Here is a 25,507-nt window from a genome sequence, read left to right on the forward strand (position 1 = left end):
GGTCAATTACCCTCCTGTCCTTGTGTATTATTGCACTTGATTATAGTAGTAAAAAGGGAAATTAGGAGATCCTAATTTCACAGATGCCTAAATACACTCAAACATTCTTGAAATTTTGAACATCAAACATACCAACATTTGCCAGCAGCCCTATCACCCTGCAACTCACAACTGGTAACCCACTGAAGCTAAGCAGGTGTGAGCCTGGTCATTACCTGGATGGGAGACCTCCTGGGAAGAACTACGGTTGCTGCTGGAAGAGGTGTTAGTGGGGCCAGCAGGGGGCGCTCACCCTGCGGTCCATGTGGGTCCTAATGCCCCAGTATAGTGACGGGGACACTATACTGTATACAGGCGCCGTCCTTCGGATGAGATGTAAAACCGAGGTCCTGACTCTCTGTGGTCATTAAAAATCCCAGGGCGTTTCTCGAAAAGAGTAGGGGTGTAATCCGGCGTCCTGGCCAAATTTCCCATTAGCCCTCACCAATCATGGCCTCCTAATAATCCCCATCTATGAATTGGCTACATCACTCTGTTCTCCTCCCCACTGATAGCTGATGTGTGGTGAGCGTTGTGGCGCACTATGGCTGCCGTCGCATCATCCAGGTGGATGCTGCACATTGGTGGTGGTGGAGGGGAGTCTCCACTACCTGTAAAGCACTTTGAGTGGAATGTCCAGAAAAAGCGCTATATAAGTGTAAGGAATTATTATTATAATGATACAGAGGTGTAACTAGGCAAAGAATTAGATGCTTTTAAGAGGTGCTTAGTGTCATCTTACTGGCTACCTTTTGTTCACAGACCTGGAGGAGGCCTCTTTGGTATCGACAGCATGCCTGACCTGCGCAAAAAGAAGCCCATCCCCCTTGTCAGCGACCTGGTGAGTCCCCGATCTGAGTTCAGGGTGTTGAGCTGTAGCAGGGCAGGGATCAGATCTGTAGTGTCTTCTCTAGCATTGACCAGTAGTTCACAAAGATTTTCAGGGTCAAAATCTGAAAGACTTTCTGGGATTTGTGTCACTCAAACTCACAAGATGCATCTTTTTTCCGTGTTAGTTTGGAGTTTAGAATGCGGAGTTGTTGTGCGTATCTTCTCGTATAGATTTAGAATGAACTATTGTTTTTTTATTCTGTTTCACACTCTAATATTTACAATAGCTAATTAGCCATATGCAGCCATATTCCCAGGGAAGATGAAGCTAAAACGTGTATCTGCTGGATCGCAACATAATGATACCATCCATATCACTTCACACAGTGATCCACGATTAAATGGCTTTTAGCCACAGCTGGATCTGAATTAATGAATCCAGACTCTTGAGCCTGTTCTTGAATTATACTAGTTAATTTTTTTTATCAAAGGCTTATCATTGCTTATTTTACAGTTGTTCAGTATATTATGTCTGGCTTAAGAGACAGGGAGAATTGCAACATAATTCTAAGTTAAGCATTAAGTCCAAGTAGGATGGTATAAGCTGCTGCATTTCTAAGATCTTGAATGATAGAAAAAAAGTGTGTCCTGTTTTTTCTGGTGATTACAAATTATTCTGCACTGTACACAGTAATAATATGTAAGGGTTAAATACAGCTGTTTATACGTTTTAACCGCTATAGAGAAGGTTAAAGGTGTGATTTCGTCTAGGAAAACAGCTGTTTACTATCTTTTTAAAGCACTCAGCTGTCCAGGAGTGCTTCCACTACAGTAGTGCCAACCTGATAGTTGATTAGGTGACTAGCTCAGGCAAAGTCAGCTGACATGCTTGCTTGCCTTATAGCAGGTAGCCCCTTGCCTGATCAGGCACTTACAACAGACAGACCTCCTGTCTGCTTTAGGCTACAATGGAAAGAGGCTGTCGACTCAGTGCTGTGTCTCAGAGGATGGTGTTTATTAATTTGCCTATGGTAGTGTGGAGAAGTGCAGTCTGTATTCTATATTGATATGTACATTGCAAAAAGAGAACTGGTGGCTCTAAATTTAACTGAAAGGAGGATGCCTAATGTTTTTTTATTCAAACTTAAATGTGTTTTTGTAAACAAATTAACATCTCCCACCAAGCTTTTCCCCCCTATACTTCAGGCTTATCCGTATTTTTCTTACAATATGTAATCATGAAATCTTTTTTTCAAAAACAGGAGTTTAAAGCAGATAATTCAGTTCATCCCAGGTGTGTCTGTTTTAAAGGACTCTGAGGCCTTTGGTAGTATTATATTTAAAGTGATCTGAAGTAGATTCTGGAAAGGTTAAAATACTTCAGAGGTCAATTCAGTCGATCCGCAAAAGCCGTGCCTCCCCCTGCTGCATAAATATTTCAAATTAACCCTGTACAATTTTTTTTGTATGCAACCAATCTCCTTGTTAAGGCTATGGTAAGTGCAACTATAAAATTCACCCTCCCCCATTAACAACGACCCTTTATTATTACTGTTATTATTTTACTCTCCAGTTCCTCTCCTCACTTTGTTCCCCATAGTTCCACATTTTCTTTGGTTGGTAGTTATTGTTTCCCATCACGATGCATGCAGAAGCATGTCACGCCATCACTCACGCACTGGGGGCGGGGGTTGTGAAAGGCCAGACCAGGGTGGTGGGTCGAAATGAGACATGGGGGAGGGGGTTAACATTGGCCTCACAGCACAGTGTCTTTCACAAGCTCCAGTGGTCAGTGATGGACTAAGTCTCCTCTTCTATAATATGAAACTAAGTATTTGAAGTATTTGAAGACTCTTGAAGTAAAGTCGTGAATCCTAGTTTTTAAAATTAAATAAACCTACTTTAACCTGTGATATTCTCGGCAATGACAGTTATTACGTGATTCATGACTTAACTGCCAGCGTCCTACACACACAGTGCAGATCAAACAGTAGAGCGCACAGGTCTGTACCTGGAGGGCTACAGTCTGCCTCCCCTTAAAGGGTTCTTTTATATACCCACTTGCTGAAAAGGTGAAAAATGAATAAATCATTTTAAATTGACATGTCATATCTGGGATTTTGAGTACAAAGTGGACAGAAATAATGTGATCCAGCTAATAAACGTGTCAGATTTGATGCTGTGTAAGAACACTGCTCAGTATTGTACATGTGCCCTCTGCTGATTGTATAGTTTCAGAGTAAATGAGGTCTTCAGGAGTAGTTGCAAAGGCTGATTCTACAGTGTCTTGAGGTGATGGGAGTCCCCACAGGGTGACAGTATTTTGATTTAAGAGTTTACCTTTCTGCTGAAGTTGCAGGATCAAAATTTACATTCGAAACTTCGTTCCGGTTGTGGATAGTGTATTACATCAGTCAGCCTGATTTCTCACTCTATACATATGATTACAGCTGGTATTGGTATTGGTGAGCTGTGAATTAGTTGGATTCTTATCATTTTTCGTTCTGATTAATGAACACTGATTGATGTCAATGTATTTCATTTCTTTTAATCAATCTGGAAAACAATGAATTTATTAAATTTATATACAGTGCCTTGCAAAAGTATTCACCCCCCTTGGACTTTTTCACATTTTATGAGTTACAGCATGGACATGGAACCATGACGTATTTAACTGAGAAGTTTTGCCACTCGTCAACACAAAGTACTCTAGAATGTCAAAGTGAAAAAAATCCAGACATTTTGATAAACTAATTCAAAATAAAAAAAACTGAAAATAATTGAATGCATACGTATTCACCCCCTTGCTTTAACACACCTAAATTACCTCTGAAGTAAGAACTCTCTTCTCCAAGTCACATAATTACTTGACTGGAGTCCACCTGTGTGTATGACATGCAAGTATACAGATATTACTGTATATATACAGTACAGATATACATGTACTGTACTATAGATTACTGTGTTTTATTTATAATGGACTTTACTATGCTTTGAGGGATATTCAGTGGCCCAGAAATTTACTTACTGTATAACCTTCCTCTGATTGGTGCTTTTTAATAACCCTATACTGGATTTTGTCTTCATGTTATAGTTTTTGTTGGGAGCTGTACTAATCAACTATGGGATCTCCCATACATACAGTACAGTACGTGTATTTAACCTGAACACATGTGAAACACATTATTTTCATACTGGTGGACTCTATTCAACTAGTAATGTGAGTTCTAAAGACTACTGATAGCTCTAGAGCCTCAGTACTGCTTATCATAGCAATGGGAGTGAATACATACTGTAGTTACTGTAGTTATTTTCTGTTTTATATTTATAATTAATATAGGAGGATCTGTAAAATTGTGTTTTCACTTTGACTTTATATAGTGTTTCGTGTCAATCAGTGACAAAAATCCCAATTAAATATATTTTGTTTCTACATTGTAACAATGAAATATGAAATAGTCCAGGGCAGGGGTGAATACTTTTGATACCATCTGTTTAAATAATGCTTTAATAATTCAGAGGTATTATCTGAATACACTGTCATCCTGTAGGACTTATATGGTGACTTAAAATATCTGAGTGTAGTTATCCAGAATAAATTATCCAGTTAATGGATTGTGATATGTAAATTACTGTCTGTAAAGTGCATATCTGCTTTTAAAAGGCAGAGATGTTAACAGAATGTGCATAGAGTAACTGCATGGCTGTATAAATTTTACAAAACTGTTTATCCCTAAAGTATTTTAAATGTGTGATTAATTTGTCATGCCAATAAAGAAGACTAATCACAGTGTTTATAAATGGTTTACAGTAAGTGTCTGGAAAAAAAACTGTAGAATATTAACTGACCATGAAATGGTATTTGAAGCAGTACAGAATGGAAAAGGCAGAGGGGATGTTAACTGAACATGAAATGGTATTTGAATACTTTTATTAAAACTGAAACAGGCCAATAAGTGTGCAGTTTGATTGTTTCATTGAGTCTGACATATATCAAGGATTGTTTTATTTCAGTTCAAATGTTACTTGACAGTGGATTAGCTAGGTTATTAATACATATATAGTACATTTTTAATATCTATATACTGTAAATGTTTTTTTTCTGCATTTCCAATATTTTTGTCAGTAAAACCTAATTTACAGTGCTCTTTAATCCCATTTATCATTCAAAAAAACACCTGTAAGGGTTTTGACTGATGTGAAAAATTAGACATTTTGAGACATTCATTAATATAATGCTCCAGTTTTTAGGGATTGGAGCCCTAAAAACTCTCCCAGACCACTCTTCATAACCCCCACTATCTGCTGTTAAAAGCTGTCTGAGTTAAATTAGTACAAATGATCTATTGACATAGATCTGTAACCCCGAGCGGGAGGGCCAGAAGTGGTCGCAGGAATGACTTATTGCCCTCTTGTTGTTGCAGTAGATAGGGCTGAGGGTGACAGCCCGAGCCCTGCAGAAAAGCAATAGTTCAGTTATTAATTATGACCTCAGTTCCACACCATTTTGTGGTATGCTTCTTCCTATTACTGTCAATTACATTCTTCTGCTACTTGAAAGATTAGCCTAGCAGCACACAAGTGTAATTAAGAATTCCAGTGGTTCTACAGCCTTCTGAAATGCCCATTCTTATGCTGTTAAGTAAATTATTAGTAATTTACTGTAGGTCGAAACTAATCTTAAGGGTAGACTCCAATTAAGCTTTTGGGGTCTGACTAGGCCACAGGGCAGGATATAGCCATGTTGGACAGAAGGGTATACCCGGCTCATGAGTTTCTTTGTTCTATGGTTGTAAATGGCTGTTTTGCCGGTTTGTTTTTTATGGTATGCAGTCCCTGGTGCAGTCAAGGAAGGCTGGGATTACCTCCGCCATGGCCACACGCACTTCACTCAAGGATGAGGAGCTTGTGAGTATATACAGTACCCATAGTAGATAGAAATTATGTGTTTTCAGGCTGAACTATTGTCCAGTCCAGTCGCCCTTTAGTGACCACCCCAGAGCAGGACCGACACATCAGATTGGTCCATCTGAGAGATGGTTTCAGATCTGCCACCCGTACTGCTGCTGAAACTGCAGGCAGACACAATGCCCACATCAGTGACAGGACAGTGAGGCTCCATGCCGCTGACCTTAGAGCAAGGCGACCTGTCAGAGGCCTTCTGCTCACACCTCCTAGACATCACACCCGACTGGCTTGGGCCAGACAGAGGCTGCGATGGACTCGTCAGCAGTGGCATCAGGTCCTCTTCCCAGATGAGTCACTCTTCAGCCTGTCCCACGCAGACAGGAGGACCAGAGTGAGCAGGAGGAGGTGTGGAGGAGGAGAATATTTGTATGGGTAATACTGGCCTCCAGTAAATAAATTATTCTGCAACAAAAGCACTGATTATTTGGCCATAGAAGAAATTCATGGTGGTTTCCTGTAACAGGAATGTTTCACAAATCGAGAGGTACTTTTCCCAAGGTGGGCCTGGACACAGTATTGATTAATTGTGGCTCATGATCCAGGAATAAAAAATGAGCGAAACTCCTTGCTGAGTTTATGCCACTTTCTGGCTTTTCCCTCCTGCAGAAGAACCACGTTTACAAGAAGACCCTGCAGGCTCTGATCTACCCCATCTCCTGCACCACGCCACACAACTTCGAGGTGTGGACGGCCACCACGCCCACCTACTGCTACGAGTGCGAGGGGCTGCTGTGGGGCATCGCGCGGCAGGGCATGCGCTGCACGGAGTGCGGGGTGAAGTGCCACGAGAAGTGCCAGGACCTGCTCAACGCCGACTGCCTGCAGCGTAAGTCCAGCCCCTGCTGTCTGGGGCGGTGGGCGCGCAGCCTTGTCAGGTCTCTGTCCGAGACAGCCTGAGCCCACCTGCCCGCAGCCGCCCGGACGGTCGCGGCGGTTTGTCTCATGGTAGCTCTGGCGTTTCCGCTAATTGTAGCCGAAGGCTCAAGTCCTCCCGTCTTCGTGTTGAGTGAAGGCATGTCTCTGCTTTTCCATGAAACACTTTGGGCATCCGTGTGCTGTTTTCCTTTTGGGCTTTTGTGAGATAAAAAAGACTCTTGTTTTACAATAAATAAACCTCTGGTTCTAGAATCGTTTTTATGACTGTATTTTTAAAATAATTTCCTAAGTTTCCTAAAATACCAGCTGCAAAATCAAGCTGATTTTGTATTGGTTCTTATTTCTTTATGCTAAAAATATTTTGATGTCTAGTCAATCTTCATCAGAATAAAATATGACGTGTTGTTAATTGGCTTTCTGTATATACTGTATTAAAATAAGTGATCCTGAACAGAATAACCTTGATACAGTCATTCAGAGCATTCCTTGGTCAATATACAGTATGTATGCAGTCATGTTCTATATACATTTCTAATTTTTCTGCTAATCTGCTTTGTGCAAATGGATCAGTGGATTTTTACCAATCTGGTGCTATTCCATATTAGGATAGACATGATACCCTAATCAGTTTATTGAAGCTTAGTCTAGCAGTTCTTTGGCATCTAAAAATAGCCTTTATAAACTGGAAAAATTTATTTCTAATAGTTAAAAACAATGTAGGTTAAACTACCAATTCCACAGATTTTAAAACATGTTTAGTACATTTTCCTTTATTTAGTAAATTTGCACTTTGCAATATATGTTGGAGAATTGAATACTAAATAATTACAAAAGGTAAAATATTTTACTCAACATATCGTTGCCCAAAGTAACATCCAATAAAATCTCTTTCATTAGATTTTGTAATTGCTGAAAATTCTGATACTGTTATCCAGGGTCCTGTTCACAAATACTTCCAGCAATGTTTTTCGCACTGTCCACTTCACCTACAGTACAGTATATTTATAGAGTTTCCACCTTGTCACAGGGTTTTCATTGGGAGGGTCCTACACATTTTGAAGGACATTATTAAGTTTAGGCAGTGCTAAAGAGACTGTGGATAAATTAGTGGAAAATAGAGACCAGGGAATGAGTTCCTGTGAAATGTCACTGTTTGTCCCATTTTTCAGTTCTAAAGAACTGGCCCCAAGAGTGCTCAGAGAGATTGTTTGATATACATCTATACTCCAGTAGAATTTCACAATACAGAGTATTGCAAGTCTATATTATTTTGTTTTCATTTAAAACTGTTTTTTAAAAAAGAAAATACAATTTGTCTCATGTGAATGGTCATAAAGGGCATCACTGAAAATAAATGTAGTTTAACCTTAATATTGCAAGCTTTATTTATTTAGCTACAGTAACCGGTCCCCAATTTTTTTTTTTATGAGGGGGGTAATATGTACTCCAGGGCATGTCCTAAAATCTAGCCTGTCTCCACCCCTCTGCCCGATCCCACTTGGCAGGAGCGGCGGAGAAAAGCTCGAAACACGGCGCGGAGGACCGCACCCAGAATATCATCATGGCCATGAAGGACCGCATGAAGATCCGCGAGCGCAACAAGCCCGAGATCTTCGATGTCATCCGGGATGTGTTCGCCATTAGCAAAGTGGCGCATGCCCAGCAAATGAAAACCATCAAGCAGAGCGTGCTCGACGGCACCTCCAAGTGGTCGGCCAAGATCACTATCACGGGTAAGACTGGTCAAAGACGCCCCCTTGTGGAGCAGGACAGGGCCGACAGTAGTGGACCACTTTCTGCACCCTGCCGTTCTGTGCGTTGGTACCTCTGCTGGCTGTTGGACAGCCAGAATTTCTCTGTTTTGCATTTCTCTGGCTAGCCAACAATCCCGTCTTGCTGAGTTTTCAAGAAGACACCCTTTAATGAGTATACTTGTGCTTTTCATGGAGAAACTGACCTGAGTCGTATGCACATATAACTGGCAATCATATTACTCTTTCTGTCCTGTTCTTGGAATGAGATACAGCACAGATATCACTTCATTCATAATAATAATACATTGCTTTTTAGGGTCACAGTTTTTTACTGGTAATGGGGACTCACCTCCATCACCACCAATGTGTAGCACCCATTTGGATGATGTGACAGCAGCCAAAGTGCATCAACACCCTCACCACACATCATCTTGTCAGTGTGGAGGAGAACAGAGGATAGGGTTATTATTATAATGGACGGTTTCAGGTGCTTCAATAATATTTAGTTATTTGCAAGCCAAATAGCACTGCTGCCTCATAGCTCTTGGGTCCTGGGTTCAAGTGGAGTATTCATCTTGTATGTGTCCTTCAGATTTTTCTCTGGGTGCTCATTTTTCTCCCCTCCTCCCAGAGGCATGCTGGGTAGGATGATTGACATCTCTAAATTGTCCCTGATCACGTGTCCTGCAATGGACTGGCATCCCATCTGGGATCACGTCTATGGTGTAATCCTGCCTTGCTCCCTGTTTTTCCTTAGTTTAGGATAGGCTCTGTATTGCTGCTACCCTTGGCTTTCAGATACTGAATAGATGGAGGTATTGAAGTTTTTCTCTGAATATTTGCATTGATGTTTTCAAAGCTGTTCTTGATTCAAATTATCCACTAATACAGTACATTCTAAAGCCCAGAGAACCAAGTTTAATTTTGTCCATCTTTTTAATTACTGAAACTGAGAAAGAAGATGAAATCTTGGTGGGAAAAAACAGAAGAGACCATGACCCTTCAGGAACTGATCTTTAAAAGTGATATTTAAGAATGTTCAAAACTGAACATTTTTAATGAATACTTAAAACTGATCTAAGCTGTCCATTATGAATGCTTTGATCAGTTATGTACCAAATAGAAAATCTCTAAACTTTGTGTTGAATTGCTCAAGAAACACTGTGGTGCTATTTTAAATATGTAGTTTATCTTCTGTTGACATCTCATTTAAATTGTGTGTATTCCAGAGATTTCAGAGTAAGCAAACACTGCATTTTTTGAAAGCTAACCATATGCCTGTTATGCCGTCTGTCACTGTAAACTGAAAGCATCATGAAGGAGTTGCTGAGAAACAGCTGGTATTGCAAACAGTGGTTACCTGCTCAAGAGTAACCCCAGGGCTGAAAAGATGTCTCTTTCTAACACGGACATGTGCTTATAGTAATTGCACCATAATGGAAATCTGTTCAATTAAATATGGGGTGGCATCATTTTTTCTTTAGAATTACTAAAACAAAATACCTGACAATTCAATCTGTTCAGAGCACGTTTTGCTACGGTTTGTAAAATGCTAATTGGTCTCTGTGGAAGCCAGCCTTCAAAGTTTGATATTCATTGCTATGGAATATATATATCTATATACTGTATTTATGAATGAATGAAGTGCTTAGATCTTTCGGGACAAAGATATCTGGGTCATATAACAAATTCTCACAAAAAGCATACCATTTAAGCTGCTTGACATCGTTTTAATTCTCAGGATTTTATATTAAGTTAGGACATTATGTTTTTATCAGAAAAGCCTTCTTTCCTCAGTCACTCCCAGAATTGCCTACAGGGCGGAACTAAAAGGTCTTTGCTTTTATCTTTAGTATTGTAATTGGTTATTTTGTCAGATGACTGCATCATCATATAATCAGATATTCAAAAGAAGCTGGTTAATTATGAAATGGATTAAAGTATTTTTGGTCTCCAAAGCAGTCTATCATGGTGATTTGAATCATTTTTGCTTCCTTGAAAGGGATTTTATTTATATTTTATCAGAAAAATGCAGATGGTTAGTAAAATGAACCATCTTATGTATTTATACAGTAGTACACCGATACTGGTGTTAATATTCACAAAACCCTAAGACTATAAAAGCTTCACAGAGGGTCCATTTTTTTGTCGGGAATTACAGAGCATGCTAAAATAAATTAAATAAATATGCCATATTTTCATCCATAGCTTACAGACTGAAGATAAATTACTCCAGTGTCACAGAACACTTCTGCACTTTTTTACAGCATGGGGTTTGTGAAAACTGTCTTCCCTTTTCTGCTGCGATCAGTGCACTTGGAGACTCTGTTTTAGCCCTACTTTTGTCTGTCTGCAGTGGTGTGTGCCCAGGGCTTGCAAGCCAAGGACAAGACGGGCTCTAGTGATCCTTACGTCACTGTGCAGGTGGGAAAAACCAAGAAGAGAACCAAAACCATCTATGGCAACCTCAACCCCATCTGGGAGGAGAAGTTCCACTTGTAAGTCCTTTTTTTTTTCTTTTTATTTGGGGACTCTTTGAACGGTTACCTGATGTCTTTTCAGAAAAGGTCACTCCCCGTACCCAATGTAAGGTGTCACAGCTGGTGCCACTTCATTTGTGGGTGTATATTAGATATGTAGATTTTATTATTTGAGGAGAAAAAGCTCTTGCTGTGCTGCCAGTGTACTCCAGCATTATTATCTGGTCAAGGTACCATGCAGGGAGAAGCACAGACTGCACCTATTGCTTTGTCAAAATGCACACACCCTTTAAATATCCTTAAAAGTACTGCATATTCTGAAACAGTTGTGTGCACACCGTTTATTCAGATACACCCCACGAAGGCACAGTCGTCATGTCACAGAGGACACAAAGCTCACATTGCTGAGCTTGTCACCCAGAGTTCATACTGTATGCCTTCCAGGCACTGACAGGGCTGAGCCTGGAGACCAGCAAGGACTAGTGAATGTAAACAGGTTTTGTTGAGTTTCTAAATGTCTAAATACTGACATTATTTTATTTCCAGCTACTACTTCTAAACAAATACACCTTATGGAAACTGTAATTAATTTCTCTCTCTCTCTCTCTGTATGGGAAAAGGTGTCAGCACAAATAATCAAATAATCATGATATTAACTGCCAGGACTGTTCGTGAGCTGTGCTGAAGGAGAACCCATTTCAAGCAAAAGCTTATTATACTCCTCTTAAATTGAAATTTTTAGTTTGTTTACAGCTTGAGGGAGAAACCAAGGTGAGGCAAGGAGATGCACAGCCTTTGTTTAGGAAAATCATTTAATCTCTGGCGTGGAACGAAAGGACTTACTTTGTTCTCATAATTGTAATGCTTAGAAAAAGGAAACAACAACAACTATCATTTTTCTCTATAATTAGGCCAATGTTTCTGTATGCATGATAAAGAGATTGACATTTTTTAACTTAAGTCATGGTGTTACATGTAAAGCTCCCACCCTTCCTCCTGCCAGTATAATAACGTTTGCTATCAGTGTTAGTGTTATGGTTTGCAGTAGCAGGAGTGGAGGGGTATTAGAGCCTTTGATGACATGCAGTGATGTCTCTCTTCATAGTGAGTGTCACAACTCATCAGACCGGATCAAGGTGAGGGTGTGGGATGAAGATGACGACATCAAATCCCGAGTGAAGCAGCGCCTAAAACGAGAGTCGGATGACTTCCTGGGCCAGACCATCATCGAAGTCCGCACGCTGAGCGGGGAGATGGATGTCTGGTACAATCTAGGTCAGCAGCCTTTCCACCTGGCATTGACTCCTGTTGTCTTGAAAATGCTTGTGCAATAGGCTGTGCCTTGCAAAACAGTTATGGCACTTTGAAGTAGCAATTATAGTAGTATTTATTGTATACTCAACCTCCTCCACACAGCAAAGCAAAAAAGAAAAAGAACGAAGTACTGTACATAGGCCGTTAATATGAAGGAAACATGGAAAAGTCGTCATTGCGCAAGTATTCAAACCCGTTCCTGTGCTGAATCTAAATTAATTAAAATTACTTTAACGAGCCACACAAGTAGTTGAGTGTCCTCTGTCTGTGTGCAGTAAGAGTGCTTCACACGAATTCTGAATAAATACACTTGTATCTGTGAGGTCCCTCGGTCACCTAGTGAAATGCAAGCCAAGATTCAGCCATGAAGATCAACAAGCTGTTTGAAACAATTCAGGAATAAAGGAATGCCATCTAAACAATGGAAAGAGTTGCAGAGTTCAGTGGCTCGAATCAGAGAACAGTATCATTGTGCTTTCACAAAGGAGCATCATATATAACTGAGTAAAAACATCTCAATTCCAGCATGGTGTTTACAATAAGGGATATTGCAAACACGTGGAAATGTGATTTTGTGATCAAACGACAAAATTGGAACCTTTTGATGGAAATGACAATTCCCAAATAGTCTATCACTCAGTCAACACTATCCCAAACGTGGTGGGACAGTAGCAGCATTATGTTATAATTCAGCAGGAATAAAAAAAAAAACATGTGAAGACTGATAGGAACAGATGGAGCAAAATAGTGGCAAATTTGAGAGAAACCTGCTTCAGGCCTAAAACTGGGAAAAAATAACCTTTCAGCAGGACACAGCTCAGGGCTACGGTGGAGTGCATTAAGAATAAGAAAGTAAATTCAAAGAAAACAAACTTCTTGAAGGCAGTGCTACTGTGGAGTTACAGCTTACAGCTGTTTTTTTTCTCAAAAGAAGAAATACTTAAAAGAATAAAGGCTACATCTAGAATAAGCACTAAAGCTAAAAATTAAAAATCATTTAAATTAAAAAAATTAAATGTCTATCCTGGTCCTAGAGAACCCTACAATATGTCTGCTGATTTTTGTCCCAAATAAGCCATTTCTCGGTCAGTGATCTTCTTATTTTTTTCAGCACTTGGTTCTTGGTTTAAACAATATTTATGCAGCTTGCTAACTAACACTTTCTGGCCTTATTTCTGGCTAGATAGCTCTTAATGAGTGATCAGTTGTTGATGAACAGACACAGGTGGCATGGACACTGTATCATGCACTCCCAATGTGAGTCAGACTTTCCTGCTGCTTATGTTCAATTGGTTATATTTCAGCCTGCACTCCAGGATAAAGTGCAGTCCTGAAACTCACTACCACAAGATCATACCAATTACAAATCGCATTGATCCTTTGAAAAGCTAAAGAGCTGAAAGCAAATTTAAAAGGGCTTGAAAAAGAAAACAGTACAGTTGATTAAGGGCCTGGTCAGAACAAGCCCCAGTCACTAAAAAAAAACTGGAAGTAAGTGTTATGGAAACAATAAATAGCCATTGAGGTTTTCTACTCTGTGAGGGAGCAGTTCTAGAAAAAAAATATGAGGTTTTCATAGTTGTAATCTTGAAGGTTAGGTGGTACTAGTGCTCAAGTTGAAGATGTATGAGAAATAAAAATATATACTTTTAAAGGAATAACACCATTCCTTTCAGAAAAATGCCTTAAGCATACCTTAGGAAAGGTATCTTGTACTGTAGGTGTTTGGTGTCTCTATATGATCATGACACTAGACCTAATGCTAACTTTGTAATATCTCTGCACTATCCACTTTTGACTTGGACTACCATGTTTTTTAAACACTTACTGTGCATGTCCTGAGAGATTGAGGTGAATAAGAATTCCAATGTACATGTACAGTATATATCTCCATAAACTCCTCTACCTCTAATGTTAACTGAAACAGAAGAAAAAAAAGGCTATGAACAACTTAAATGTTTTTGCCAACTGGAGTTTGCTCTCTATTTTGTAGTCCTACATTGAAAAAAGTTTTACAGCAGTGATGGGGAACAGCCTCACCATAAATCACTCCTACATGTGGGAGAACGGAGGTTTTTATCAGTTGCAGACAGAGTTCGCCTTTCATTCAGACGTTAAAGCTGCATTTCCTTGATAGGTGGAATTCTGTTTAATTGCTGCCAGGAGACAGGGAGAAAGGGACTGGTAGCCTACTGTAGGTATACCTCTGTTCCTGAGTGCTTTTAAAAGTCCCATAGATATCTGACTGTCCTGAGATGAAAGGAGGGTAGTGGACCACAAATCCTATCCCCGTTATGACACATTAAGATGCAGGTGCCAAAGTCAATGGGGTTTCTTTCATAACCACAGTCAGCCTCAAGAGACATGGAAGGACAGGGGGTATCACTCATTATGCAGATATTGTAGAACAAATCCGCCATTATTTCATGATGCTTTATTTCATTAATGCTCCAAGAGGGCTTACAGCTCTCATAAACCATTAGAATGATCTAGTAATCTATGAATCAGATTTTCACAGTTAATGTTGGATGGTATTTCTAACCTTAAATATAAAAATAGCCTTAGCATTGCAACTCAGTCCGTAGTGTACTCTACATCTTTCCGTGGAATGAATAGCTACTGTACATCCTCTGTGCAGTGTTTTCTGTTGTCTGTTGAACTTATTCATCTTCCCAGCAGTCTCTTCAGGTCTTGTCCCTTTTAAACGAAAGCGTATTGGTTGTTCTGAGATCACTGTCCTTCCTCGTCCTCTCTATCTTTCCCTTTCTCCTTGCCTCGCTCTCCACGTTTTTTTTTTCTTGCTGGTTGCTGTCGTTCATTGGCCCTTGGGCTCCTGGAATGAGATTTTCTCTTTAGTTTCACCCTTTAGTTTCACAGAAGAAAAGAAGCCTTTAGATTAATTTATTTTGAATTGTTTCTCTGAACAGTAAAATCCTTGTGGGAAATGTATTTGATAAAGTATGTGCCCTCCTTGATCTGTACCCTTTAAAGATCAATTTTAGAATGATTAGTTTTACAATTCTGGAGATGTTGTTTGAAATATAATGACTTTATAAGGCCATGGATGTAAAGTGAATATTTGTTTTATTTTTAAATGAATAAAGGCAGGTATTTGGATATGGTTTTCTTTGAGCTTACCATCTAGATCAAAAGCTTAGCCAGACCAAATGGCAGTGGGATTTGTTTGATTTGTTAAGCGTTAACTTAAATGATAAAATAAATAAAATAAACTTAAAAACATTTAGGCTGCCAGCACATTTAAGTAACTGTGAAATCAGTCTAGGCCACTTTTTTTTCTTCTTATGATGTACAGTTCTCCGGCAGAACATACTGTATGTTCTACTAGCTTGTCCATGCCATGAACCGAAGGCCGAAGCCTGACTGACCGGGCTTCCCAGTTGGCTGTGGCTGCACAGCCACATGATGGTCAGTCCAGAGACTGAGCCGGTCGTTCGCCCTTGGATCCCATTACACTACTTGAATTCTCAAGAAGGCTTTGGGGGCCTTGAGTTCTCCAGTGAAGGGTGGAGATAGAGGTCAGCCTTCTCTTGTAACGGAATTCACTGCCTTGTGACTTGAGGCAGGCAAAAAAGAAAAGCCCTGGGCAGGGGAGGAGCTGCATTCACTACATAGTCAGCAGCACTGCTAGTACAGTTTTAATTTTCAGAGAGATACTGTATTACCTGTATTACCTGGCACTAACTCTGTAATGTAATCAGATTGACAATGTGTCACTTTTCATATTGAAATCATGTGTTCTTCGATCTGTTTATTATATTCCCATTTAACATGCATTTTAACCACCACCTTTGAAAAATCTTTTTCACAACACAAATTATAGGATTGGGAAACAGAAATTTCACTCTTATAAACATGTAATGGCACCTGTCTTCCTACAGTAAGTCATGCCATCATTCGCATTAGGCTATAAACAAAGATAAACCCTGCTGTGTGAATAATCCCAGTATGAGGATGAAGAGGCAGAAGGAAGACAAACGCAGATTGAACTGGAGTAATGTCTTTGACACTTTCCCAAGAAAGATTCTTTTTTCTTCTTATGTACATTAAAAAAGCTGAAGATGAATGGAATCCAGATCCAGGATTGTACCATAGCTATCTCAACTCTGATTTCTGTAGTGTTAATCTTACTAACTAAGAGTATGTTACTCTTCCCTGGATAGAAAACTGGTCTATTGCTGGCATTACGCTCCAGCAAAGATGGACCCTGCTGATACAGGAATGGAGCAACTGGGGCAAAGTACCTCACCAAGAATACAACAGCCGTGTCTGCAGCAAGGATTAAAAATAGATCTGCACAGTCCCAAATTCTGAGACCAGTTATTAATTCTTGGTAAAAGCAAAAGTAATTGATGGTCTAGAAAAAATGTTCAGATTCCAAATTAAGCACAAAATCCTGAATTTTGTGAAAATACTGTATAGTCGCCATATTGTCACAAACTCCTGACACAGGCGAGAGTTTGCAAGAATTGTGATGTGAAGTGGCCCTTCCTGCTCACTAGTCACTGTCATGGCTAATGTACGAGCAAGTCAGTACAGGTTGTGCAGCAGGCATTTCACCGCAGAAATGTCCCGATGTGATCTGCATCCAGGGTTAACAAGTAAGTAGTGTTTGTCGGCAAGACCGTCTCGGAAGTCGAGAGCAATATTTCTGTTGGATTATTCAGAAACCTGCTTGTTTACAATGAAATAGGGCCGCTTCACGTTACCGGAAGTTTGGTTGACATGTTCTGAATCTCAGAATGTGGTGCTGCGCATGCATGGAAATTTAGCCGATTTTGTGATGTAAATTGAAAGTTTTACACGTTACTGTCTACATGCACTCATCGCTGCCCATTCTTTCTAACCCCAAAATATAAAAATAGTGTTTCAGTTCCCTTTTAAACCCACAGACTGTCAATCATTGCTGTGCTGGCCCCTAACTGTTAAACTGCAATTAAAAACATTCATTGTTTTATAGGAAACAAGGTGTCTTTGAACAATGTAGCAGCATATCCCTAGAGAGCTTCATGGAGAGCAAAAGACTTATTAATATATCACATTATTTTATGTGCATCTAAAAGATTTCAAATGTATAATTGGAGGTATTGTAATTCCTCTTGCTAAGTGTGCTTAATTAGCTTTATTCCTCCTGCCAACACGTCTGACCAAAATTTATTTTGAAATAGCTGTCTCTTTTCAGTGCCAGTTTCACTCCTCTCAGGATTTGCCTTTTGTAACGGTTAACCGTGTCTGAATAAAAAATCAGCTCCTCTACTAGCACATCCAAGTTTCCATAACATTTCTGAACATAAAACTGCATGGAGGAACTGATTTGTGGTAGAGCAGAACCAGCAGGGTCTCAGGAGAGCCCTTGGGGGCATGAATTATGTAAAACAATGTTATTTTATTTTAATAGACCTTTATGCCAACTGGGATTATATATCTATCTCAGTGGCCGCTGAAACTGCCACAGAAGCTGGATTGATTTTTTGCAGATTCCAGTTTCTCTGGTAAAATTCAAAAACTAAAACAAAAAACTAGTAACTGCAAAAAAAAGTATAAACTTTCACCTGGCTGAACAGCATTTCCAGGCCTTATAACATGACCCGTTGCTAAAAAGAGTTTCGAAAATTTTCTTAACCTTAACTTTGTTGAACAAAAAATAAACTGCTTAGAAGAAGGTATCATATTTAAGCATAGATTGATCAAGTACCATAGCTTTTGGTATGACTTTGTACAGTATACTGTACATTTCAGCATTCATTTTTTAAAATACTCTCAGTATTTGTTGAACTGCTGGTTAATATTGATGAAAAAAACAAAGTGGAAAAACAGGTTGAGGGAATGGAAAAATGACCGCAAGGGTTGGATTGTCTCCACAGAGAAGAGGACGGACAAGTCTGCAGTATCTGGGGCGATCAGGCTGCAAATCAGCGTGGAGATCAAAGGAGAGGAGAAGGTGGCGCCTTACCACGTCCAGTATACCTGTCTCCATGAGGTACAGTACAGTTCAGGCGTCCTCTCTGCCTGCTGCCCTTTCAATGTATTAATGCTCTCCTGGGAGGCTAGCGTTTGTGGGAACTGTACAGTAGCTGTGAGGAGCTTGTTTGAAACAGTAATGCAAGAAGGAAAATTATATCTATCCCTTTTGTGTTTGAATTTTCCTAGTATAAAACCCCAAGCATGATCCATTTTTCCTGAAGTTTTGGTGCGTGAAAAGAATTTAAGAACTTTGTTTGCTTTATGTTTTTTTATTAAACTAACGTCTTAGGTTTATTGATGCGATAACTCAGGGCTTCAGTGTCCGTTCTAAACTCAGCATTGCATTTTATAAAATGCTAATTTAACAAAAATATTTTTGGCTGACTATTCTGCTTTGTACTGTTGTTTTCATTTGTATTTTATAAGACAACATAAAAACGTCTCTTTAGGCAAAATCCTTTATCAATCTGGTTACTTATAACATCAAGATGAGGCTGCACTTGTATTGTACCATCTTTATCACTTTGTTAACTTGGGTAATTCCTAGAAGTATTCTACAACTGTAAAATGATAACAGGTCACATGGTTCTTTCTTATGTTTCTGTTGTTTATCTGCATTGGGAGGCATCCCAGCATGCATTGCTTGGGAAACGCCTGAGCCAAACTACAAGATAAAGCGCAAGCTCATTATTGAAGAAAAATAGTCTGTTCATGGGCAACTTTGATCGGAACTGTGTCTTCTGTACTTCAGAACCTCTTCCATCACATGACGGATGTACAGGGTGGGGGAGTGGTCAAAATTCCTGATGCCAAAGGAGATGATGCCTGGAAGGTCTACTTTGATGAGGTGGCCCAGGAAATTGTGGATGAGTTTGCAATGCGCTATGGGATAGAGTCCATCTACCAAGCAATGACGTGAGTATGAGCTTTATTTTGAATCATGTCCCATGCAGGTGTAGAACAGGACTTAATGCATTTTTATACAAAAATTCGTATTCTATATTCTGATCGCTTGCAGATTAGAATGGCATATGTTTAGCAATAATATTATTTATGGTACCTGAAAGTTTCAGGTTGTTGCACAAAGCTAAGGTATGTGTATACGTGATCTGACAACTGGAATCAATTTCCAGTCATTAAACTCTGTTTATTTTCAAATGTTGTATTTGCCAAGAGCACAGGTAATATTATTTTAAAATTCATAGCTTTTTTGCCCCGTTGAATGTTGTCATAATAGACTTTTAACACTGAGTCAAAAAGAGAAGTACATATTTTCTAAAACACTATTAAATATACGGAATAAGATTCCCTGTCTTGGCTGCTGTAGTAAAATATCCATTTCACCCCAAGTGACAGGATCTTTCATCATAAGAATGACTCGTACTGACTGATGGGTTGACCTTCTCCCTCGATTTCCACAGCCACTTTGCCTGTCTCTCCTCCAAGTACATGTGTCCAGGTGTGCCAGCTGTGATGAGCACACTTCTTGCCAACATCAACGCCTACTACGCCCACACGACTGCCTCCACCAACGTGTCTGCCTCCGACCGCTTCGCTGCTTCCAACTTTGGGGTACGCTCGTGTTCGAGCGGGCTCTGTGTGCGTGCACCCGGGCCCGCATGCTTGCGAGAGCCTGCCCCTCCAGTCCGGGTTTCTCTCCACTCTCCACGCTTGACGTCTTTTCAGACAGTGCCGCTAACTTTGTCGCGATGGGCTCCAGCTATTCACACCCCGACCAGCAGGCCAACCAATACCCCAGCAGATCTGAAAAACATATACTGATGTTAAGAGCTAGTTCATTCTGTTGGTCAGAAAAAAAGGTTCTGGAAATGCGTTAAATTATTGGAAGTGCCACAGGTTTCTAGAAAAGTATTAATTGGAATTAAGTATGAATCAACCGCTATACAAGATCAAGTCATAACAGTCTTTACCTGATTTGATAGTTAATGAGTAGCACCATGTTTTTTTAGTGTATTGCCTATTCTCACATCTCTCTAGTGATAAAGTGGTTATTGACAATAATAAAGTTGAGATTTTTAGTTATGGATTTTCACACTAATGGAGCCCGTGATTAAGTACTCATTTTTAAAGTAAACCATTTTAAAGGCCGTTTTTATGTCAACAATATTTCTTCATTAAGGGCAAATGCTCTCCATTTTTTTAAAAAGGTTTGTAGTGACAGCTCCATATACCAAAGGCTAGACTGAGAATACCATGGGCTGCAGTGATTAATTTCACTCTGGAGAGGATGCAGCAGAAGGGGCTGCTGTGTCATTTAATTGATCATCGCTTCAAATTGTCACTTGAACTTTTTTTTCCTCTCCTGCAATCCATAATATTTATTTTCCTAGTTTGCATTAAGTGGCTCTTAACATTAAGTACATACTGTATCACAGTTTGGCACACTTTGGATAGCCAATATATCTTGCATCTACTGTATGCATGTTTTTGTCCAGATACTTTTTACATTTATGATGAGATCAAATCAAATCACTGTGTGTAAAATCATCTGTATTCCAGTTTGAGTACAGCAACAAAAGTTAATAACTGATAGAAAGCAGGGACTTGTAGGTGGCTGAACGTGTGTCTTGTACCTTTAACATTTTATAGTACAACGCTACATGTGTGTCAGTCTTTTGGCTGTGTGCATTCATAATGCAGTGAAACTGCTTTTAAACAGATCCCTTGAATGTGCATGTGTGTGTTGTGCATGTAGGAAGTCTTCATCAACTTATTGATGAACCTTTCTCTCTGTCCTATGCCCCTTCTCCAAAACCTTACCATCCAACCTTATTAATTACACATGGTTGCAAAGCATTCTGTCACAGCAATCCTTTTATTTCCAAGAATGGTGCTTTTCTGTTTTTGCTTTGATTATTATTTGTCTTCCTCAAACAGAAAGAGCGGTTTGTAAAGCTCTTGGATCAACTTCACAATTCCCTTCGGATCGACCTCTCAATGTACCGGGTAAGTCAGATAGGATAAATAGAGTTCCGACTCACAGATATTGTACTAAAAACTTCCTTGAATTAGTAGGATATATTAAGTCAGAGTGTTACACCATACAGTAACTGTTATGTCAAACCATTACCATTAAACCACATAAGGTAAAGTCCATGTGTTACCATGTGTTACTTTGATCAAAAGAGTTTGTCACTGCACAAGTGTGGGAGTAGGGTATAAGAACTGTATAGTACAGTAAGTGTTGTAAGTGACTAATGTTAAGTCACAAGGCAGCAGACCAGCATAATGTTAAAACCTGGGGTTGAAGAGCAAGCTGTTCATCAAAAGCCAGAGAGCAGTCCCAACAGGGCTCCCTAGATCTATCCACTGCTCATGATGACTAGGCTCATATGCTAAATGCTGGTCTGTTGTTTCCCTTTCAGTGGGAGTGTTCAGTGTGTTTGGCAGACTTGTTACTGTACTGTGGTATTTATTTTACACGGTGTTAAGAAATTCAATCTGACAACATTTCATCATTCAAAGACAAGTTATTTCTTACTGTAACTTTTTTTATCATTACAAAAATGTGATATTGAGTTCCATTTGCAGACTTGGGAATTTTGTTGTGGTGTTTTGACACCACCTTATTTGATTTTTCTCCCACAGAACAATTTCCCTGCCAGCAGTAAAGAGCGATTACAAGACCTGAAATCCACTGTAGATCTTCTCACCAGCATTACCTTCTTCAGAATGAAGGTAACATGTCTCCTATGTAGCCATTCTGTTTAGCCACCTTCAACTGAGTATGCAAGTCCTTCGCTCTATGAAACTGCTGTTTGGTTAGCAATAGATCCAGCCTCTCCTTGTTTCTCTGCCTGCAGTAACCTGTCCATTCTTCTGTGCCTTCCTGCCTCCAGACTGGAGGAAATTCAGTTTCCACCAGTATAATCAGAATTTCACTGCAGGGCTTAGTCTGCCCCGGAATTGAGAAGAGTACAGGGCCACCCAAGGACTTGGCACAAAGTGCAAAAAGATATGACTTGGAGTGCAAACTGTCACTGCAACACAAAGCTGCACACGTCTGGCTCAAAGTTGCGAATGATGTGTTCTCGGTGTCCTGTGTGAACAGGTACAGGAGCTGCAGAGTCCACCCAGGGCCAGCCAGGTGGTGAGAGACTGTGTGAAGGCCTGTCTTAACTCCACCTATGAGTACATCTTCAACAACTGCCAGGACCTCTACAGCCGCGAGTATCAGACTGACCCTGTGAGTCAGCGGGGCCTGGGGACAGACTGGGACACACACATTCTTTAGTGGGCCCTCTAGTTTCACCTTCAGAGTCCCACTCAAAGTCTGACCCCGCTCTTTTTGTGTTTGTGTGTCCTTTTGACAGAACAAACAGGAGGTGCCCACAGACGAACAGGGCCCCAGCATCAAGAACCTGGACTTCTGGCCCAAACTCATTACCCTCATCGTGTCCATCATTGAGGAGGACAAGAACTCCTACACACCTGTCCTCAATCAGTCAGTATATGTTAACAAACACACAGTGAGAACTGCCAGAGAAAACAACTTGTAGTCTCCCAGTTAGTACGTACAGTGCAGTTGCAGACACTAGGAGAACAAGGACAATGCCAAAGAGACCTTGCTATTGGCCATAGAGAATACATGTTGTCTGGCAGTGATTTGTAGAAGATGTGACTGATTTAAAAGGACTGAGAACAGTTAATAAGTACCTTCGCAGAAAGAAGCTAGCATGAGTTTCTCCAGAAAGTAAATGTCAACAGAAGCTATGTACTTGTTTAGCGCACCTTGATATCTGTGGTCCTAAAGACCCAATGAATTGCAAATCTTTACAGTATGTTTGTTTTCATGTGCAAAATGAATATCTTTTTAAACTGAAGTACATAGCCCACCAGGGAATGTGCTATGTACAGTACTGTATGTGCTCACTTGGACAAGGGTGCCTGTGGCCCAGTAGCAGAGTAGGTCTTCTCTGTTCTGCCTTTCTCTTTCTCTCACTTTTTTCTCTGCCCCTTTGATAAAGTTTACTCATCTCTGTCTGTTTTACCAGCTCTCCCCCCACCCCTCCTTCTCTCCTTTGAACCATCTCTTTTCTCTGACTCTCTGCGTCTCTCTCTCTGTCTCTGCAGGTTCCCTCAGGAGCTCAGTGTGGGCAAGGTGAGCGCAGAGGTGATGTGGTCTCTCTTTGCCTTGGACATGAAGTATGCTATGGAAGGTAGGTGTGCCAGCAGAGTCATATTCCTCCCCCTGCAAGAAAACCCAAAGTCATGCACATTTAAGAACTTCAGGCTGGCACCACACTCTGCAGTGTGGCTCCTGAAAGGATGAGAACAAATACACAGCTAACTTTGTGTAAATTATGAAAGAGATTATGCTGATGTAGTTTTGACACTTTTCTACTCAGAATGCTATGGTTTGGGATTTAGCTTGTTGTCAAGAGTCCTGACCAACTTATCTCACCGCACCCACAGTGAGGTGCTGTCAACTGTCCACCTCCACTTGGCAGATCCAAGTCAGCTAGCGACACGACCCAGGCTTGAACCAATGACCACAGACCTCAATCTGCACTGTAGGCAAGGGTCTTTACATGATGAGTCGCTCATCATGACTCATAGGGCTAAAGTAATATACCGTATGTCTCCCAGTACATATTCACTGGTAAAGTCTCATTAAGAATATTGTGTTAAAGAAGAGATGTCACTGCTCTAGTATCCAAAAGGAGCAGCTGGATACATTCTAAGGCTTAAGAGACTGTCCTAGACTGACCGGCTGAGGGAACTGAACAGAGACGACTACGGGGGTACTTGATACAATGTGTTAAAAATCCTCAGATTTTGAAAATTGTCAGACTCAACCCTGCACCTTTCTTCAGAAGAGTACATTTAAAACTGAAAACAGATGGAACAATCTGCCCAGACATGTCATTGAAGCCGATACCCTTTAGTCTTTCAAGCAGCAACAGGATTGGTTTGCTATCAAATGGGTGAGATAGGATGAATGCTCTCCTCTCAAACTTCATGTTCTTACATCAGCCATAAACACAGGATGAACATGATGGCCTAACTAAAATCTGAAATGTGTAGATTCAGGCCTTCCTTTATCAACGATGTTCCACATTATTAGTAATGGTGCCCTTTCGCCACATTTTTAAAACTTTCTTCATCTCTTTCAGTGTCTTTTCATTTGTTAATGCAAAAATCATTTTTACCCTTGGTTTTATTGGGTCAACTGACTGTGCTTGTTTCTCTTTGTTTTTACAACTGCTATGAGAATTACACATGCTGTTGTGCAGTGCTTTGAGTTTTTTGGCAAGCGTTTCTAAATAAAATGTATTTTTATTATTACATTTTTAAATTAAACTGTTCTTCAATGCATTTGCGGGATCAGAGCAACCTTTGAGATTCCTATTCGACGCCTGTGGTCTGCTTTGCAACCGTTACTCCATACAGTAGGCTTTATTCGTGCTCAGCTTCTGTTATCACAGATGCGAAGAAAAAAGCACAAATCCTGGGGGTGTGCTGGAGAGCTTTCCAGGTAAAGTCGGGATTGTGTTTGAAAATTGGAAAATCTCCGGTGCATCAGGGAGCTGGTTTGATCACTCCATCACCGCTGTCGGCTGTGTCTGTGGCAGCTTGCTCAGCGCTCTCTGGGTCATCCATCATGCCCTGTTTTCACTCCTGTCTGTCGCCTCATGTTTTATTTTTCAGTTCTGGATAAAATCAGTTCTTGTCACTGGCTTAGTGGTAAGGGTGTTTGTTGAAGAATAGAGCTACCTTTAGTGGAGTAGACCTATGTTTCTATAGAATAGCTTGACTAGAGCCCCTAAAAAGTATTACTCTAGTATTTCAGATTGATGTATTAGGTTATTAGATTAAGGGTACATGGTGGAGAACGAAATTCAGGCCAGAGAGACAGCTGTGAAAAAACAAAACACATGGTTTTATTATTATTACTATTATTATTATTATTATTATTATTATTATTATTATTATTATTATTAATATTATTATTATTATTATTATTATTATAATAGCTCTAACTGAAATATAAATGAGGAAAGCTTTAAAAATAAGGCTATTTTTAGTTCTATAATTTCTGTTGGGCGATGTTGGTTACGGGAAATTGAATCTTACAGATAAACGTCTTTAATCACTAGAAATTAAATATACGTAAATAATGAAATAACAGATATCTGCTGTATTACACATGTGAGAAGAAACCAAATGAGCTATTCTGCAGCAGGAGTAAAGGGCTCAGTTAATTTATTGTTCACAGCAGGCTCCTACAGCGTCTCAACC

At 40.0% G+C, this 25,507-nt stretch overlaps 1 protein-coding gene across 8 annotated transcripts in view; it reads left to right on the forward strand.

Moving 5' to 3' along the window:
* LOC102696748 (protein unc-13 homolog B) overlaps positions 1–25,507 on the forward strand; it is a 92,106-nt gene that overhangs the window by 23,950 nt on the left and 42,649 nt on the right. For 5 of the 8 annotated variants that reach the window (XM_069187417.1, XM_069187414.1, XM_069187415.1 and 2 more), the window contains exons 5-19: positions 802–880; positions 5,704–5,778; positions 6,445–6,664; positions 8,220–8,447; positions 10,825–10,966; positions 12,054–12,223; positions 18,145–18,260; positions 18,996–19,159; positions 19,666–19,816; positions 21,143–21,211; positions 21,854–21,943; positions 22,317–22,451; positions 22,579–22,709; positions 23,339–23,424; positions 24,917–24,952. In XM_069187417.1, the coding sequence (XP_069043518.1) occupies positions 802–880; positions 5,704–5,778; positions 6,445–6,664; positions 8,220–8,447; positions 10,825–10,966; positions 12,054–12,223; positions 18,145–18,260; positions 18,996–19,159; positions 19,666–19,816; positions 21,143–21,211; positions 21,854–21,943; positions 22,317–22,451; positions 22,579–22,709; positions 23,339–23,424; positions 24,917–24,952 (1,892 nt within the window). The remainder of the gene's footprint in view (positions 1–801; positions 881–5,703; positions 5,779–6,444; positions 6,665–8,219; positions 8,448–10,824; positions 10,967–12,053; positions 12,224–18,144; positions 18,261–18,995; positions 19,160–19,665; positions 19,817–21,142; positions 21,212–21,853; positions 21,944–22,316; positions 22,452–22,578; positions 22,710–23,338; positions 23,425–24,916; positions 24,953–25,507) is intronic. The other 3 variants (XM_069187418.1, XM_069187420.1, XM_069187421.1) reach the window with 1 other exon arrangement.

The sequence above is a fragment of the Lepisosteus oculatus genome, chromosome 3, assembly GCF_040954835.1.
Source record: "Lepisosteus oculatus isolate fLepOcu1 chromosome 3, fLepOcu1.hap2, whole genome shotgun sequence".
Lineage (NCBI taxonomy): Eukaryota > Metazoa > Chordata > Actinopteri > Semionotiformes > Lepisosteidae > Lepisosteus > Lepisosteus oculatus.